Raw genomic sequence first — 18,145 nt, 5'->3', positions numbered from 1 at the left:
TGCCCCACATTGACAACGGAAAAACAGGGTAAAAATAATTTGGTAATGTATAAAAATGAAAGCTGAAATATGCTATTTACATAAGTATTCAGACCCTTTACTCAGTACTTTGTTGAAGCACCTTTGGAAGCGATTACAGCCTCGAGTCTTCTTGGGTATGACGCTACAAGCTTGGCACACCTGTATTTGTGGAGTTTCTCCCATTCTTCTCTGCAGATCCTTTCAAGCTCTGTCAGGTTGGATGGGGAACGTCACTGCACAGCTATTTTCAGGTCTCTCCAGATATGTTTGATCGGATTCAAGTCTGGGCTCTGGCTGGGCCACTCAAGGACATTCAGAGACTAGTCCTGAATCTACTCCTGCATTGTCTTGGCTGTGTGCTTAATGTCGTTGTCCTGATGGAAGGTGAACCTCAGCCCCAGTCTGAGGTTCTGTGCACTGTGGAGCAGGCTTTCATCAAGGATCTCTCTGTACTTTGCTCCGTTCACCTTTCCCTCGATCCTGACTAGTCTCCTAGTCACTGCCGCTGAAAAACATCCCCACAGCATGATGCTGCCTCTACCATGCTTCACGGTAGGGATGGTGCCAGGTTTCCTCCAGACGCGACGCTTGGCATTCAGGTTTCATCAAACCAGAGAATCTTGTTTCTTATGGTCTGAGAGTCTTTAGGTGCCTTTTGGAAAACTCCAAGCGGGCTGTCATGTGCCTTTTACTGAGGAGTGGCTTCCGTCTGGCCACTCTACCATAAAGGCCTGATTGGTTGAGTGCTGCAGAGATGGTTGTCCTTGTGGAAGGCTCTCCCCTCTCCACAAAGAAACTCTGGAACTCTTTCAGAGTGACCATCGGGTTCTTGGTCACCTCTCTGACCAAGGCCCTTCTCACCCGATTGCTCAGTTTGGCCGGGCGGCCAGCTCTAGGAAGAGTCTTGGTGGATGTAAACTTATTCCATTTAAGAATGATGGAGGCCACTGTGTTCTTGGGGACCTTCAATGCTGCAGACATTTTTTTGGTACCCTTCCCCAGATCTGTGCCACGACACAATCCTGTCTCAGAGCTCTACAGACAATTCCTTTGATGTCACGGCTTGGCTTTTGCTCTGACATGCATTGTCAACTGTGGGACCTTATATAGACAGGTGTGTGCCTTTCCAAATCATGCTCAATCAATTGAATTTACCACAAATCAAGTTTTAGAAACATCCCAATGATGATCAATGGAAACAGGATGCACATGAGCCCAATTTAAAGTCTCATAGCAAAGTGTCTGAATACTTAAGTAAATAAGGTATCGGTTTTTTGTAATTTTTATAAATTAGCAAACATTTCTAAAAACCTGTTTTTCGCTTTGTCATTATGGGGTATTGTGTGTAGATTGATGAGGACATATTTTACTCAATCAATTTTAAAATAAAGCTGTAACATAACAAAATATGGAAAAAGTCAAGGCGTCTGAATACTTTCCGAATGCACTGTACAAAATCAAGCACTCACACACTCCTCCTCCTGAATGAGCTGGACGATACGCTGTAGGACATCTGTTAGAGCTCTGTGGGGAGAGAGAAAGACACAGAGAGAGAGAGAGAGAGAGAGAGAGAGAGAGAGAGAGAGAGAGAGAGAGAGAGAGAGAGAGAGAGAGAGAGAGAGAGAGAGAGTGAGTGAAGAGACAGCTGACAGGTAGATGGATAGAAAACAGTGGTTCTGACAGATTAAATGACTCACCTGGACTTCATGGCAAAGTTGCGTCCCAAAGCCAGATGGCGAATGGAGTGACTACGACCAATGGACAGCACCAAGGTGACCATGTCACTCTCAAAACCTGAGAGGAGAGAGATGTATATCAGTAACTCACTGTGGAAGAGTAGACAGTCTGCATGCTGTATATCTGTATGCTTTGAGGAAGCCATCTCATGTCAGCTCAATTCATGTTCAGCCTATTCAGTCAGAAATACACCAATTAGGATTCCCAGGAGCCTTTTGAAAGTTGCATTCTCCATGAAAACAAATGGTCTCTATATCTGAGCCACTGGCTAGTGTAGGAGATTGTACCACACCATCATAGTCTTGGTCAGTGTGATGTGGGTGTGATCCCCAGAAGTGCTCATGCTACATGGTTACAGTAATACACCATAGTATCCTCTCTTCATTATAAATTGTTGTCCAAGCTCTGTCTGTACAGGATGAATATGGATGAGGAAATGGGTTGGCAGACAGGCAGGTGCAGGAGCCTCAGTGTCCCAGCAGTGCTGTGTCTATTCTGACTGACACTGATGTGTCTGCCCTTGGTCACTCCTCGGTGCTGCATGGAGGTTTGTCTGTGGGAGGCTGGGAGCCCTGCCTGCCTGATCTTATCTGCCTGTTCCAGAAATAACACGGCCTGATTTGAGCTATTCTCAGTGGTCCAGCCTTTGATTGGCTCTACTGTGTTTCCAGAACCAGGTTTAAATTACAGTGCCTTGCAAAAGTATTCATCCCCCTTGGCGTTTTTCCTATTTTGTTGCATTAGAACCTGTAATTTAAATGGATATTTATTTGGATTTCATGTAATGGACATACACAAAATAGTCCAAATTGGTGAAGTGAAATTATAAAAATAACTTTTTTCAAATTTTTTTTTTTTTATAAATAAAAAAAAACTGAAAAGTGGTGCGTCCATATGTATTCACCCCCTTTGCTATGAAGCCCATAAATAAGATCTGGTGCAACCAATTACCTCCAGAAGTCACATAATTAGTTAAATAAAGTCCACCTGTGTGCAATCTAAGTGTGACATGATCTGTCACATGATCTCAGTATATATACACCTGTTCTGAAAGGCCCCAGAGTCTGCAGCACCACCAAGCAAGGGGCACCTTGAAGGGATCATGAAGACCAAGGAGCTCTCTAAACAAGTCAGGGACAAAGTTGTGGAGAAGTACAGATCAGGGTTGGGTTATAAAAAAAATATCAGAAACTTTGAACATCTCACGGAGCAACATTCAATCCATTATTAAATAATGGAAATAATATGGCACCACAACCAACCTGCCAAGAGAGGGCTGCCCACCAAAACTCACAGACCAGGCAAGGAGGGCATTAATCCGAGGCAACAAAGAGACCAAAGATAACCCTGAAGGAGCTGCAAAGCTCCACAGCGGAGATTGGAGTATCTGTCCATAGGACCACTTTAAGCCGTACACTCCACAGAGCTGGGCTTTACGGAAGTGTGTCCAGAAAAAAGCCATTGCTTAAATAAAAAAATAAGCTAACACATTTGGTGTTCGCCAAAGGGTATGTGGGAGACTCCCCAAACATATGGAAGAAGGTACTCTGGTCAGATGAGACTAAAATTGAGCTTTTTGGCCATCAAGGAAAATGCTATGTCTGGCGCAAACCCAACACCTCATCACCCAGAGAACAACATCATGGGGGTGATAGGATCATGCTGGGGGGATGTTTTTCATCGACAGGGACTGGGAAACTGGTCAGAATTGAAGGAATGATGATGGCGCTAAATACATGGAAATTCTTGAGGGAAACCTGTTTCAGTCTTCCACAGATTTGAGACTGGACAATGACCCTAAACATACTGCTAAAGCAACACTCGAGTGGTTGGGAAACATTTGGGAAACGTTTAAATGTCTTGCAGTGGTCTAGTCAAATCCCAGACCTCAATCCAATTGAGAATCTGTGGTATGACTTAAATATTGCTGTACACCAGCAGAACCCATCCAACTTGAAGGAGCTTGAGCAGTTTTGCCTTGAAGAATGGGCAAAAATCCCAATGGCTAGATATGTCAAGTTTATAGAGACATGCCCAAAGAGACTTGCAGCTGTAATTGCTACAAAAGATGGCTCTACAAAGTATTGACTTTGGGGAGGTGAATATTATTATTTTTTTGTCTTATTTCTTGTTTGTTTCACAATAACAAATATTTTGCATCTTTAAAGTGGTAGGCCTGTTGTGTAAATCAAGTGATACAAACCCCCCAAAAAATGCATTTTAATTCCAGGTTGTAAGGCAATAAAATAGGAAAAATGCCAAAGGGGGGTGAATACTTTCACAAGCCACCGTAGTAGGAGAAGAGAATGGTATTTTCTCATTTCTATTGGCAGTTCCAAAAGTATGCCTAGTTATAATAATAACGCAGAAAAAACAGGTACTTCGCATTTCATATTATTAATCGAAAACCAAATGTTTTCTATGGCCTTGAATATAAATTGCCTGCGGCATTCAGTTGCCCTCTGAGATTCCTGCTCAGAAATGTATACAGAATACTCTATTCTAGTGAAGGGGTTTGATCGTAATGATGCCCACACACTGGCCCCATGCAGAGTCCCCCTGGACAGTTCCCAGAACAGCCCTTCAGCCCCCTCCACCCCCACATGGTGAGGCTGGGCTGGTCCTGGGTTCTCCTCATTGTGCTATAGAGCAGGGGATCATCCCATGAGACACACACACTGAGAATAATGTATGTCTCTCTCTGTATGTTATATTATCTGAATTGTGTGTGATTTATCACCTGCTGGCACCACCTAACACACACACACACACCTCCCTGTACTCTCTCCAGGTAGGAAGAAAATGTGAAAGCATCTGATTCAGAGAGTGATAGAGAGAAGGCGCGAGAGAGAGTGAGAGAGAAAATGGGTGAGGTGAGGAATCATACCATTGTCAGAGAGGTCCAGACTGCTGATGGCCTTGGCTTCAAAGATGTGCTCCTGAATCACCTGGGCCCCAGCAGACCTCAGCTGCACATATAATACACATGATTATCAGCCAGACAAAACCTAGCTCAGCTACCTGGTTAGTGATGATTAAAAAAAAAGTGAACGGTGTGTGTGTGTGTGTGCGTACAGTACATTGTGTTCGAAAAATGACATATTTACCTGATTTGTTTGATACTAATAGTTAGAAATGAATACTTAACAAATAGGAGGATATTTATGTCCTGTTAGTGTCTGTGTTTTCATGGGCTCCACTCTAGTTCCCTGCAGCTATTCTGGTCGTACGGTCACCAGAGATAACTTGAGCTGACAAATTAGTTAAAGACTGCATTATATAGACAAGATGTGGTGGGTGTAACCGAGATAGCCAAGAGGAGTTTAGAACAATTCCTCATTGTCTCTAAATCCTCCTTGCATCTGGGAAAGTAAGCCAGGGAGGGGTTAAGACAACACCCACGTGCAGATAACGACAGGATGAACCCAGAGTGGCTTATGATGCTCCTTGGTCCGCATGGGAGGGGTGGAAACAACCATGACTGAGCATTGTTCGTGTCAGCTATATATAGTACTCTGCATTTATGTAAAGGTTAGATTACTCGGTACAACACTCAAGGGTGGGTGGTCGACCAGCCTCATTATTGCAATAATTAATCAATATTAAATCATGATTATTTGAAGAAATGACCAAATCGCTCTCAGTACTGAATTTCCACGACAAAATGTGTGTGTGTGTGTGTGTGTATGTGTGTATATATATATATATATATATATATATATATATATATATATATATGTATATGTGTATATATATATATATATATATATATATATATAGGTACCTCACAGCCACTCAGGTCTAGCTCCAGCCCACACAGATGAGTATTTGTGGCAAGACCCTGCAACAACAATCTGCATACAAGACCGATTTAGTTAATTTCACCACAAAAATATGCGTATCAAACAGCAGTATACACATAAATATGTCAAAATGCAAACACATAATTATAAGTAGGCATCACATTCTGTTTGGCATGCATCACATTTCTATTTCCTGGTTTAACATTCCATCAGTGCTCACCTGAGAGCCTCTGGGGGTAGTTTGGTTCCTGCCAATCCCACGTATCTGAGCTCATTGCTCTTACTGAAGAATTCCCTTACAGTCCTTGTCACTTCCCTCACCTTCCTGGGAACAGAGACAGGTCAGTGGACGGGTTGGGAAACACTAGTCAGAGATGACACATGGCAGGGAGCTCACCTGTGGGAGAAGGGGTTTCTGGACAGGTTGAGGTGGGCCAGGTTGGGGCAGCAGCCTGCTGACAGAGATACAAACAGCTAGGGAGAGAAGGAAGTTGGGGATGTAAAAGGTTCATTGGTTCACATTGGCACAAACATGTGACATCGAAAAGCAGATCAGGTTGTGTATTTTAAATTGACGAATATGACAGAAACTGGCTGGAGGTGAAAGGGCAAAGGCCACTTACAGTGTCCACAGGGCAGTCTGTGCCACTCAGGTCCAGGTAAGATACAGCATTGGTCCCAGACAGGAACTTAAACAGGTTCTGACAGGTAAAGATGTAAAGCTATTCAGTGCTCTGGTCCTGTAGACTAGAGCCAAACCCAACTACAGGGCAACTCAATTCAATACTGTACAGTGGCGTAATACATTTACTCTGATTGAGTTGCCTCCTGTATCATTAAGTCATAATCAGTATCAAGTAGCATGCATATCCTGTCACTTGAGACTGTACTGGCAAAACAAACTCCCTTTATGTCAAATAACCTCTATAGACAACCCATTACTGAATATAACCACAGAGTTCATGTTCCACAGCATACACCCTATACATTACAAAACGCATTTAGCTGAGATTAGCAACGCCTACAGTATGGAGCTTTACTCAAGTGTAAAAGTGTATGGAGCGAGCGAGACTGAATTCTAAGAAGTGAACTGAAAACAAGTGCTGCCCCCGCACTCACCACAGCTTCCTCTGTAGCCAGAATGCCTGTATTCCCTGACAGGTCCAGGTGACACAGAGAGCTGGAGAAGGCCTTGTTCTGCCGTAACGCCTGAGTCAGACTACCTAGACCTGGATAGATGGAAGGGAGGGAAAGGAATCGGAGAGAGAAAGGAAGCTGTACGGATCTCTATTTATTCACAGTATGTAGCACTAACAAAAGCAACCCAAGTAGTCAGGCATGCTTTCAATAGAATATGTAAAAGCCATTACATTCACATCTTTGTGGAAGATGGACATTTCAAAAGGCGCAGCAGACAGAAGAGTTTGAATGTACCTTTGGGAGAGACACTAATCCTGGAGAGGGACAGCTGGGTGAGACCATTGGGCAGATTCTCCAGTTCCTGACTGAGAGCTATCACACCTGGTGACAGATATAACAACGTTACACACATGAGCAGATGAGTAGTCACTAGCCCTTCCAGGCAGCACCAGCAATGGACATTGACAAACCTAAAAAGTTATCAATGGTAACTAAATGCTTGCCTTTGTCCTCTATGTGATTGGCTGACAGGTTGATGGTGTGGATGGCGGAGCAGGTGTGATCTCGCAGGGCACAGGCCATCTTCACTGCAAAATCCCTACAAGAGAAGGGCCAGGAGAGAGAAAGAGGAATGGAAAATAGTTATTCCTGTGAACTAAAATGAATAATAAAGTGTCAACCAATCACATAAATCAAATGTCATCCAAAGATTTCCCATTTCCTCTGTGCTACTGGCACCAGGTAGACTGTTTTGGGAGAGAAGGAGGGAGGTAGAGAGGGAGGGAGTAAGGGATTTTTTAATGAAGGTGAGGTGTATCAGGTAGTAGACTACTCACAGTTTGAGCCCACATCCCTCTAGACACACCTCCTCCAAGGTGGAGGATCTGTTGATCATGAAGAGAACCTGCTCTTGGACCTCTGAGCTCTGCGGATAGATACAGAGGGGGAATTACTATTCCTCCCATTTCTATTGAATCATTAGCCATCCCGTCTCCATACACTGGCAGCAAACCTAATCTCAATGAGAATCTCCATCTGATCTCCATCTTCAGTGTCAGCCCATTTCTCTGGTCACAAACCACCTTAAATACATTTTCCTGTAGAATATAACTACATCTGTGCAGTTCCAGACAGCTTCTCTCCCTTATCATGAAGGTCATTTCCCTGAACTCCATCATAGCCATGTGATTGCTTAAAGGCACTCCAGTATCACTAACACAAAAGTAGCTAGATTATGAAGTCATTATTGTGGCCTGCCTCCAGTCTGTGTGTACATGTGATGACTGTTGATAAGCCCTGCTAGACCCTGCAGCCTAGACCAGGCTGCCAGTTAGGTCAGCCACAGTGTCCCATCATCAGCTCACACTGCCAACACGTACAGACAGTCATGACAGGCCCAGAGAGAGCCGTACTCAGGGATAGATAGTGATAACATGAGACAGTGAGCTCTCCAACTGGACCTGGAGAAACAGAACAAGAGGTGGCTAAAAAGTTTACCAGTTTGAGGTCTTTGCTGGAGATCTTGGTGAACCATTGGTTGAAGGAAAGTGCGGCCACTGATAAGGCCAAATCTCTGTTTTCCAGATGACTGAAATCCAGGAGGTTGAATTCCCGACAATTCTGGACATAGTAAATGTTGTCCACATCCTGAAAGAATATAAATCATAAACACCTTTACTAATATTCTTGATGTTTGACTACATCAGTTGATATTAATAGTAGAAAACCACATTTATCAGAAACATTGAATGTGGTGTCATCATAGGGGGATGGTAACCTACTGACCCATTGGACCTCCTCTCTGCAGGGTAATTCATTGAAGTCACATAGAGCAGCATATGTCTCTGAGAAGCCTCCTGTAGTGTAGAGAACCAAGGAATGGCAGAGGGATCAATTACTGTACAAATCCGCATCCACACACCTACACAATGTCCACATAGTACGATACACACAAATGAGGGGACAATGCTGCAGTGCTCTGATTGATTCTACTGACCACATGGTCCCAGTGTTCCAGTCAGGTGCTCCTCCACCCGCGTTGCCAGGTTCCACAGCTGCTCCTGCAGGTCTGGAGGGATCTTCTTCAGGATCTTCCTGAGAGCAGGAAATCGACACACATACACGTCACACATTTGAATCCTCTTAAAATGACAGATATTTACATTAGGTATCCACTTCATCATCGGTATTGGATTGAAATATGATTCAGAAGTGAGCTCTCTGAGTAAGAAAACCTCCATTCCTTGGATAGAAGAGGAGCCCTAATCAGTTGGTTAATGGGTAGATGTTTCACCTCAGGGGTTTCTGCTAGAAGTATATTACAAGCAACTCCCACCATGTTTGAGGGAGGAAAATGTCCATCTGTATTGCCACGACACTCACCCTGGAGATGAATCAGGGAAGATCTTCTTCAGAGAAGCTGTCACATGACTGACCATAGCCTCAAGGTCCTCAACAGATGTCAGACTGAGAGAGTAGGTCTGTCTGTCCGTCTCAATCACCACCTGAATGGTCAACACATACAGTAGGAGTCTACACTACAACTCGGTCTGTCACTACAACCACCATGCAGAGATACAGATACACATTCTGACAGAAAGATTTTCTAAATAGTATAGGTGGTTAGTGGACACATGAACTCGGAAACACATCAACACCGTCTCTGCTTGTTCGTTTGGTGTAACTAGATACCTGTAGACTAGTGATGCAGGGGTTGACTCATAGCTCGCAGTCCCGGTGGTTATATCTGAGGGGCCAAGGGGTTTGGGGTCATTAACTATTGTGTGGATGGATGTGTGGTTGTGAGGTGCTATTTATGGCGCGTCAAGGGAACTGCAGCCTACTGTTAAGATGGGTTAAATGGAAACTGAAATCTGGACACTGACTGTAGGTCTATAACCTCTCACATAGCCTTAATATTAATGTAGGCAAAATGTTGACTAGGGAACAGGAGTGGAGAAACATGATTTCTTTCTTTCAGCACCTTGAGAGAATGTGAATGCCCAGTTAGATACCGTCTGAGGTGCTCTTTATCAGCGTCATAAAAGTTTATAGTATTTCAAACACATTAAACATGCATCCAAGCCAAACCGAAATATTATCATTAACATGTTGGGTCGTTTTCACAGATTTCTATTTCCTTACAATCAGTCAAACTGATGTCATTTTGAAATTGTGTACAGAAAATCCCCAGGTTTTTTTTTGGGGGGGGGGGTATTGCATTTTCTCCCCGTTACTTAAACGTCTTTGCTCCGCGGCAGAAGATGACAGAGAAAAACTTTACCGATGTCAACTAAATGAAGCATTCATTCTATCGATTTATGACATTCTGGTGAGCAAGGGTTTATTTAGTCTTCTAGAACAACAAGTAATGACAGAAGAGAAGCTGCATGCATTTAATTATAGACAAGTTGACTAACAAATAGCCTACCAAAAATGTCGGAAATTTTAAGAAACATCTAAACCAGGCAACAACAAAAAATACTGCACCCCCTGTCAAAAAAAACATTCCACCACCTTTGACTGTAGCCTACAGCATATTTTCTATATAGCGGTTTAGGCTCAGGTTTTCACTTTATCACATATAGTCAGGCAGTTGCGGGTGAACAAACAACTGACCAGCGCCCCACTACTGTAGACATTGTGATGAGTGGTGACATGGGCACGCCTGACTTTGTCTCAAAGTGGGGGGTGCAAAAAAACTAAAACAAGAACGCAAATGTATCATTATCCACATTTAATGTCAGCAAGGGAGTTCCATAACTTACATTTCAAATTTCCACTCGCACAGCCCTCGAGACACAAGAACTGAGCATGTGTAAAACCCTTTGCTTACAGAAAACCATATCAAGCGAAGTCGACATTAGAATGCAGTTTAACCCTATTTGGCTCATTTGTTCCCATTGGAAACGACAGGCTGTGGTCTATCTTGGGTTAGTTCAAAAAATATTTGGTGTCAATGAGCAACAGTCAGAGAAAGAATGACAGTGTCCCCCCCCCCCCCCAAACAGTGGTGGTGACTAATGTTTCCTACCAACAGGACGTAGAGTGTTAACCTCTGCAGCGCTACAGAAGAAAAACCACCACAATCTCAGAGCCCTGACTGAAGTCTGGTGACCTTTGACTGCATCCTGTGTATATGGAATGGGACCAGAGGTGCGTAAAGAGGGGATTCTTCAGATGAGTGGATGGAAATCTGAAGTTCACCCCATTTCTTAGTGGTATAAATCCATCTCCATATGTGGTAGGTCAAATACTGTAAACATATGGTGATGGGTTGGAGGACAGCAACAGCGGCAGGTAGCCTAGTGGTTAAGAGCATTGGGCCAGTAACCGAAAGGTCACTGGTTTGATATCTCCGAGTTGACTAGGTGAACAACCTGTTGATTTGCCCTTGAGCAAGGCACTTAACCCTAATTGCTCCTGTAAGTCGTTCTGGATAAGTATGTCTGCTAAATTACAAAGAAATGACATCTGGAATGTTTTACTATTCACATTTAACAGCATTGAGTTGGATAATTTGCTATGTGCTTCTGATCCCGGTTTCTCCTATTCAGCACAAAGCATGTTTTTACAGCGAATAATTTACATGACCAGCAGTGATCAGAGCTAGTTTATGGTCAATCAGGGCTGCTATTTTTCAAACAGACATTAAAACCTCTTAACACCCAGGCAGTGGTAACCATGGGTCACAGTGGTCAGCCAGCCATATACCATCGTTTCCCCCTCCCTTTATTTACACAGTTCAGGTACTGTATGTGCAACAAATATTTTCATCCTGGTTCAGGCAGCTTTCAAATATTTCAATGAAGTACTGAGAAACATATGTCATTCAAGACAAGTTAGAAGTGACACACACTACATTACAAAACATGTCACTTAAACACATAAAGGACATTATTTGATTTACCTGATTAAGGCTCTCAATGCTGATGGCATAAATCTCTAAATAGCTGAAGGAGCTTTCCACCTGCAGGGAGAAACCAGACTGTGGACAACAGTGAAGCACTGATACAAACACAAAAAATGTATACTGACTCACACAGGTTAATATATGAAAGGGAAGGTGCAGGAAGAGAGAGAAAAGGGGGGGGGGGGGGGGGGGGGGGGTCCGGGAGCTGCGGCTCCAATGAGAGTCAAAGTAAGATAAGAGTTCTCATTACTACGTCAGCTAACAGGGGAGAGTGGGGGAGGGAGGTCATTACGACTGAAACTTAAACAAAACATTTGCCTTCATGGGCCTCCAACCATGATCACAGTACCTATAGCAAAGTACACAACTGACATAAGCATAAGTGAAGTCATTCCCACTTTCAGTCACATGAGATGACATTTTATTTGTGTTACTTCCCTTTTGTCCAGGGGAGGCATTTCTGCTTTATAAGTATACAAACAACACAAACTGAGGCCAGCATAACTTGTTTCTACACTGTATAACAATTATTAGAATGTACTAATACAGGTCTCATCCTCTCTCTAATGCCTTGAGCCGCTCCATTTAACTCACCCTCTCTATCTAGCGTGCCATGCTCCCTTCCTCCACTCTTCCTCTCTATCCAGCGTGCCATGCTCCCTTCCTCTCTATCCAGCGTGCCATGCTCCCTTCCTCTCTATCCAGCGTGCCATGCTCCCTTCCTCTCCATCTAGCGTGCCATGCTCCCTTCCTCTCTATCTAGCGTGCCATGCTCCCTTCCTCTCTATCTAGCGTGCCATGCTCCCTTCCTCCACTCTCCCTCTCTATCTAGCGTGCCATGCTCCCTTCCTCTCTATCTAGCGTGCCATGCTCCCTTCCTCCACTCTCCCTCTCTATCTAGCGTGCCATGCTCCCTTCCTCTCTATCTAGCGTGCCATGCGCCCTTCCTCCACTCTCCCTCTCTATCTAGCGTGCCATGCTCCCTTCCTCTCTATCTAGCGTGCCATGCTCCCATCCTCCACTCTCCCTCTAGCGTGCCATGCTCCCATCCTCCACCCTCCCTCTAGCGTGCCATGCTCCCATCCTCCACCCTCCCTCTATCTAGCGTGCCATGCTCCCTTCCTCCACCCTCCCTCTATCTAGCGTGCCATGCTCCCTTCCTCCACCCTCCCTCTATCTAGCGTGCCATGCTCCCTTCCTCCACCCTCCCTCTATCTAGCGTGCCATGCTCCCTTCCTCCACCCTCCCTCTATCTAGCGTGCCATGCTCCCATCCTCCACTCTCCCTCTATCTAGCGTGCCATGCTCCCATCCTCCACTCTCCCTCTATCTAGCGTGCCATGCTCCCATCCTCCACTCTCCCTCTATCTAGCGTGCCATGCTCCCTTCCTCCACCCTCCCTCTATCTAGCGTGCCATGCTCCCATCCTCCACTCTCCCTCTATCTAGCGTGCCATGCTCCCATCCTCCACTCTCCCTCTATCTAGCGTGCCATGCTCCCATCCTCCACTCTCCCTCTATCTAGCGTGCCATGCTCCCATCCTCCACTCTCCCTCTATCTAGCGTGCCATGCTCCCATCCTCCACTCTCCCTCTATCTAGCGTGCCATGCTCCCATCCTCCACTCTCCCTCTATCTAGCGTGCCATGCTCCCATCCTCCACTCTCCCTCTATCTAGCGTGCCATGCTCCCATCCTCCACTCTCCCTCTATCTAGCGTGCCATGCTCCCTTCCTCCACTCTCCCTCTATCTAGCGTGCCATGCTCCCATCATCCACTCTCCCTCTATCTAGCGTGCCATGCTCCCATCCTCCACTCTCCCTCTATCTAGCGTGCCATGCTCCCATCCTCCACTCTCCCTCTATCTAGCGTGCCATGCTCCCATCCTCCACTCTCCCTCTATCTAGCGTGCCATGCTCCCATCCTCCACTCTCCCTCTATCTAGCGTGCCATGCTCCCATCCTCCACTCTCCCTCTATCTAGCGTGCCATGCTCCCATCCTCCACTCTCCCTCTATCTAGCGTGCCATGCTCCCATCCTCCACTCTCCCTCTATCTAGCGTGCCATGCTCCCATCCTCCACTCTCCCTCTATCTAGCGTGCCATGCTCCCATCCTCCACTCTCCCTCTATCTAGCGTGCCATGCTCCCATCCTCCACCCTCCCTCTATCTAGCGTGCCATGCTCCCATCCTCCACTCTCCCTCTATCTAGCGTGCCATGCTCCCATCCTCCACCCTCCCTCTATCTAGCGTGCCATGCTCCCATCCTCCACCCTCCCTCTATCTAGCGTGCCATGCTCCCATCCTCCACCCTCCCTCTATCTAGCGTGCCATGCTCCCATCCTCCACTCTCCCTCTATCTAGCGTGCCATGCTCCCATCCTCCACTCTCCCTCTATCTAGCGTGCCATGCTCCCATCCTCCACTCTCCCTCTATCTAGCGTGCCATGCTCCCTTCCTCCACCCTCCCTCTATCTAGCGTGCCATGCTCCCATCCTCCACCCTCCCTCTATCTAGCGTGCCATGCTCCCATCCTCCACCCTCCCTCTATCTAGCGTGCCATGCTCCCATCCTCCACCCTCCCTCTATCTAGCGTGCCATGCTCCCATCCTCCACTCTCCCTCTATCTAGCGTGCCATGCTCCCATCCTCCACTCTCCCTCTATCTAGCGTGCCATGCTCCCATCCTCCACCCTCCCTCTATCTAGCGTGCCATGCTCCCATCCTCCACTCTCCCTCTATCTAGCGTGCCATGCTCCCATCCTCCACTCTCCCTCTATCTAGCGTGCCATGCTCCCATCCTCCACTCTCCCTCTATCTAGCGTGCCATGCTCCCATCCTCCACTCTCCCTCTATCTAGCGTGCCATGCTCCCATCCTCCACTCTCCCTCTATCTAGCGTGCCATGCTCCCATCCTCCACCCTCCCTCTATCTAGCGTGCCATGCTCCCATCCTCCACTCTCCCTCTATCTAGCGTGCCATGCTCCCATCCTCCACTCTCCCTCTATCTAGCGTGCCATGCTCCCATCCTCCACTCTCCCTCTATCTAGCGTGCCATGCTCCCATCCTCCACTCTCCCTCTATCTAGCGTGCCATGCTCCCATCCTCCACTCTCCCTCTATCTAGCGTGCCATGCTCCCATCCTCCACCCTCCCTCTATCTAGCGTGCCATGCTCCCATCCTCCACTCTCCCTCTATCTAGCGTGCCATGCTCCCATCCTCCACTCTCCCTCTATCTAGCGTGCCATGCTCCCATCCTCCACCCTCCCTCTATCTAGCGTGCCATGCTCCCTTCCTCCACCCTCCCTCTATCTAGCGTGCCATGCTCCCATCCTCCACCCTCCCTCTATCTAGCGTGCCATGCTCCCATCCTCCACCCTCCCTCTATCTAGCGTGCCATGCTCCCATCCTCCACCCTCCCTCTATCTAGCGTGCCATGCTCCCATCCTCCACCCTCCCTCTATCTAGCGTGCCATGCTCCCATCCTCCACTCTCCCTCTATCTAGCGTGCCATGCTCCCATCCTCCACCCTCCCTCTATCTAGCGTGCCATGCTCCCATCCTCCACTCTCCCTCTATCTAGCGTGCCATGCTCCCATCCTCCACCCTCCCTCTATCTAGCGTGCCATGCTCCCATCCTCCACTCTCCCTCTATCTAGCGTGCCATGCTCCCATCCTCCACTCTCCCTCTATCTAGCGTGCCATGCTCCCATCCTCCACTCTCCCTCTATCTAGCGTGCCATGCTCCCATCCTCCACTCTCCCTCTATCTAGCGTGCCATGCTCCCATCCTCCACTCTCCCTCTATCTAGCGTGCCATGCTCCCATCCTCCACTCTCCCTCTATCTAGCGTGCCATGCTCCCATCCTCCACTCTCCCTCTATCTAGCGTGCCATGCTCCCATCCTCCACTCTCCCTCTATCTAGCGTGCCATGCTCCCATCCTCCACCCTCCCTCTATCTAGCGTGCCATGCTCCCATCCTCCACTCTCCCTCTATCTAGCGTGCCATGCTCCCATCCTCCACCCTCCCTCTATCTAGCGTGCCATGCTCCCATCCTCCACTCTCCCTCTATCTAGCGTGCCATGCTCCCATCCTCCACTCTCCCTCTATCTAGCGTGCCATGCTCCCATCCTCCACTCTCCCTCTATCTAGCGTGCCATGCTCCCATCCTCCACTCTCCCTCTATCTAGCGTGCCATGCTCCCATCCTCCACTCTCCCTCTATCTAGCGTGCCATGCTCCCATCCTCCACTCTCCCTCTATCTAGCGTGCCATGCTCCCATCCTCCACTCTCCCTCTATCTAGCGTGCCATGCTCCCATCCTCCACTCTCCCTCTATCTAGCGTGCCATGCTCCCATCCTCCACTCTCCCTCTATCTAGCGTGCCATGCTCCCATCCTCCACCCTCCCTCTATCTAGCGTGCCATGCTCCCATCCTCCACCCTCCCTCTATCTAGCGTGCCATGCTCCCATCCTCCACTCTCCCTCTATCTAGCGTGCCATGCTCCCATCCTCCACTCTCCCTCTATCTAGCGTGCCATGCTCCCATCCTCCACTCTCCCTCTATCTAGCGTGCCATGCTCCCATCCTCCACTCTCCCTCTATCTAGCGTGCCATGCTCCCATCCTCCACTCTCCCTCTATCTAGCGTGCCATGCTCCCATCCTCCACTCTCCCTCTATCTAGCGTGCCATGCTCCCATCCTCCACTCTCCCTCTATCTAGCGTGCCATGCTCCCATCCTCCACTCTCCCTCTATCTAGCGTGCCATGCTCCCATCCTCCACTCTCCCTCTATCTAGCGTGCCATGCTCCCATCCTCCACTCTCCCTCTATCTAGCGTGCCATGCTCCCATCCTCCACTCTCCCTCTATCTAGCGTGCCATGCTCCCATCCTCCACTCTCCCTCTATCTAGCGTGCCATGCTCCCATCCTCCACTCTCCCTCTATCTAGCGTGCCATGCTCCCATCCTCCACCCTCCCTCTATCTAGCGTGCCATGCTCCCATCCTCCACCCTCCCTCTATCTAGCGTGCCATGCTCCCATCCTCCACTCTCCCTCTATCTAGCGTGCCATGCTCCCATCCTCCACTCTCCCTCTATCTAGCGTGCCATGCTCCCATCCTCCACTCTCCCTCTATCTAGCGTGCCATGCTCCCGTCATCTGCTCGGTAAGTTAATACTCAACTTGACCTGCAGGTCTCCACTTTTATTTGAGGTGTGTGCTGGAAGTTGGCACTGGCTGCGTATTTCTTCTAAAGGGAGATACATTCCTGACTTCCAGTACCCAAAGTCTATTTTTACAAGCATTTCCTCATTCTTCTGTAAGCTCATATCAGACTGTAAATTAGTCCTGACTGACCATAACCAGACTCAAGCAATGGTGTTAACATGTATTTGATTTACAGTTGGAGCAACTGTATTCAAGACGTGAGTAAACACACAAACACTTACCCTGACAGGTTGCTTACTGTGGACAACATAAGCTCTCCATAGAGTCATCACCTAGTTGAAAAGTGTAAACAAAAACAAACATGTCAGTAGCCACTACAAGATCAAAGACTGTCTGTCTAGTGTGTGAGAGAGTGTGTGTGAGTGAGAATGGACTTCATTGTATGTAGCCAACTGTATTGGAGGTTTATTCAAATCTCCCCGATTCACATAGCAGTGTAGACTGCCAGCTGTCAGCTAGAGCTAGGCAGCTTAATAGCTCCACTTGCAGGTGGAAGCTGGTAACTTCAGCCATATTACAAACAGATATACTGTATTTCTCTAGGGGTGAACCCTCCCACCGGAGATCCTTCGGTAGCATTTTGTTCCAGCCCAATATGCAAACACACCAGATTCCAGATAATCGGCTGCTGCTCTTTTGCACATTTAAACACACACAGCTAATATAGTTTAACCCTCTGTGGTCAACATAAACAAATGCCCAAAGTGCCAAACAAGCCCCAGCCGATGCCAAGTAGCAGGGTTTTCTTAACCAGCGCAGGACCCGCCACAGTGATGTTGGACCCAGGGACCACGAGTTCCCTACTCACCAGAACCCTGCTCTCAGCCTTCCCCTTGGGTGGGTTTAACTGCACCTGCCGCATGAGACAAATCTTCTGGGGCTTCAGCAGCTGAGTGATGTGCTCTTCTCAGGAGAGAATAGAGAAGCATGAAAATAACAGAGGGACAGCGAGCCATTCATACAATAAATCAAATAGTTCAGATTCAGCCCGGCAGACAGATCTTTGCCAAGAGGATACAGGCACCGCCGTAACACAAATATATATTTGGGGGGGGGGGAGACAGGAGAAAAAAAAAAGAGGCCATCTCAATCTTAAATGAGCATACAAACAGGAATATATTGAGAAAGATAAGTGACAGGAAAAACAGTGGAGCTCCATACCTTGCAAGCTGTAAGAGAAGTCAGTATTGCCAGCCATGATGTTGGGCCCAGCTCTTGTCAGTAGGGGTAAGAGAGAAAGAGGGAGAGAGAGCGGGGGAGTAGCAGCAGCGGAGGCAGCTCAGGCAGGTCTGGGAGGCACACACACACATC

General features: G+C 47.3%; 1 protein-coding gene across 1 annotated transcript in view; it reads right to left on the bottom strand.

Moving 5' to 3' along the window:
* carmil2 (capping protein regulator and myosin 1 linker 2) overlaps positions 1-18,136 on the bottom strand; it is a 38,719-nt gene extending 20,583 nt beyond the window's left edge. Inside the window, exons 1-19 of the mRNA XM_029757727.1 lie at positions 17,996-18,136; positions 17,643-17,737; positions 17,056-17,106; positions 11,611-11,670; positions 9,084-9,205; positions 8,698-8,795; positions 8,487-8,557; positions 8,199-8,348; positions 7,538-7,626; positions 7,205-7,299; positions 6,996-7,082; positions 6,681-6,790; positions 6,185-6,262; positions 5,959-6,035; positions 5,782-5,886; positions 5,543-5,612; positions 4,646-4,727; positions 1,719-1,815; positions 1,491-1,545 (exon numbers count right to left, since the gene is read on the bottom strand). Coding sequence (XP_029613587.1) covers positions 1,491-1,545; positions 1,719-1,815; positions 4,646-4,727; positions 5,543-5,612; positions 5,782-5,886; positions 5,959-6,035; positions 6,185-6,262; positions 6,681-6,790; positions 6,996-7,082; positions 7,205-7,299; positions 7,538-7,626; positions 8,199-8,348; positions 8,487-8,557; positions 8,698-8,795; positions 9,084-9,205; positions 11,611-11,670; positions 17,056-17,106; positions 17,643-17,737; positions 17,996-18,032 — 1,629 coding nt within the window. The 5' untranslated portion in view covers positions 18,033-18,136. The remainder of the gene's footprint in view (positions 1-1,490; positions 1,546-1,718; positions 1,816-4,645; positions 4,728-5,542; positions 5,613-5,781; positions 5,887-5,958; positions 6,036-6,184; positions 6,263-6,680; positions 6,791-6,995; positions 7,083-7,204; positions 7,300-7,537; positions 7,627-8,198; positions 8,349-8,486; positions 8,558-8,697; positions 8,796-9,083; positions 9,206-11,610; positions 11,671-17,055; positions 17,107-17,642; positions 17,738-17,995) is intronic.
* Between the last annotated feature and the right edge of the window lie 9 nt (positions 18,137-18,145).

The sequence above is a fragment of the Salmo trutta genome, chromosome 7 (assembly GCF_901001165.1).
Source record: "Salmo trutta chromosome 7, fSalTru1.1, whole genome shotgun sequence".
NCBI classification, from domain to species: Eukaryota; Metazoa; Chordata; class Actinopteri; order Salmoniformes; family Salmonidae; genus Salmo; species Salmo trutta.
Note: the sequence above shows the minus strand (reverse complement) of the source record. Positions and strands in the feature narration are given on the sequence as shown.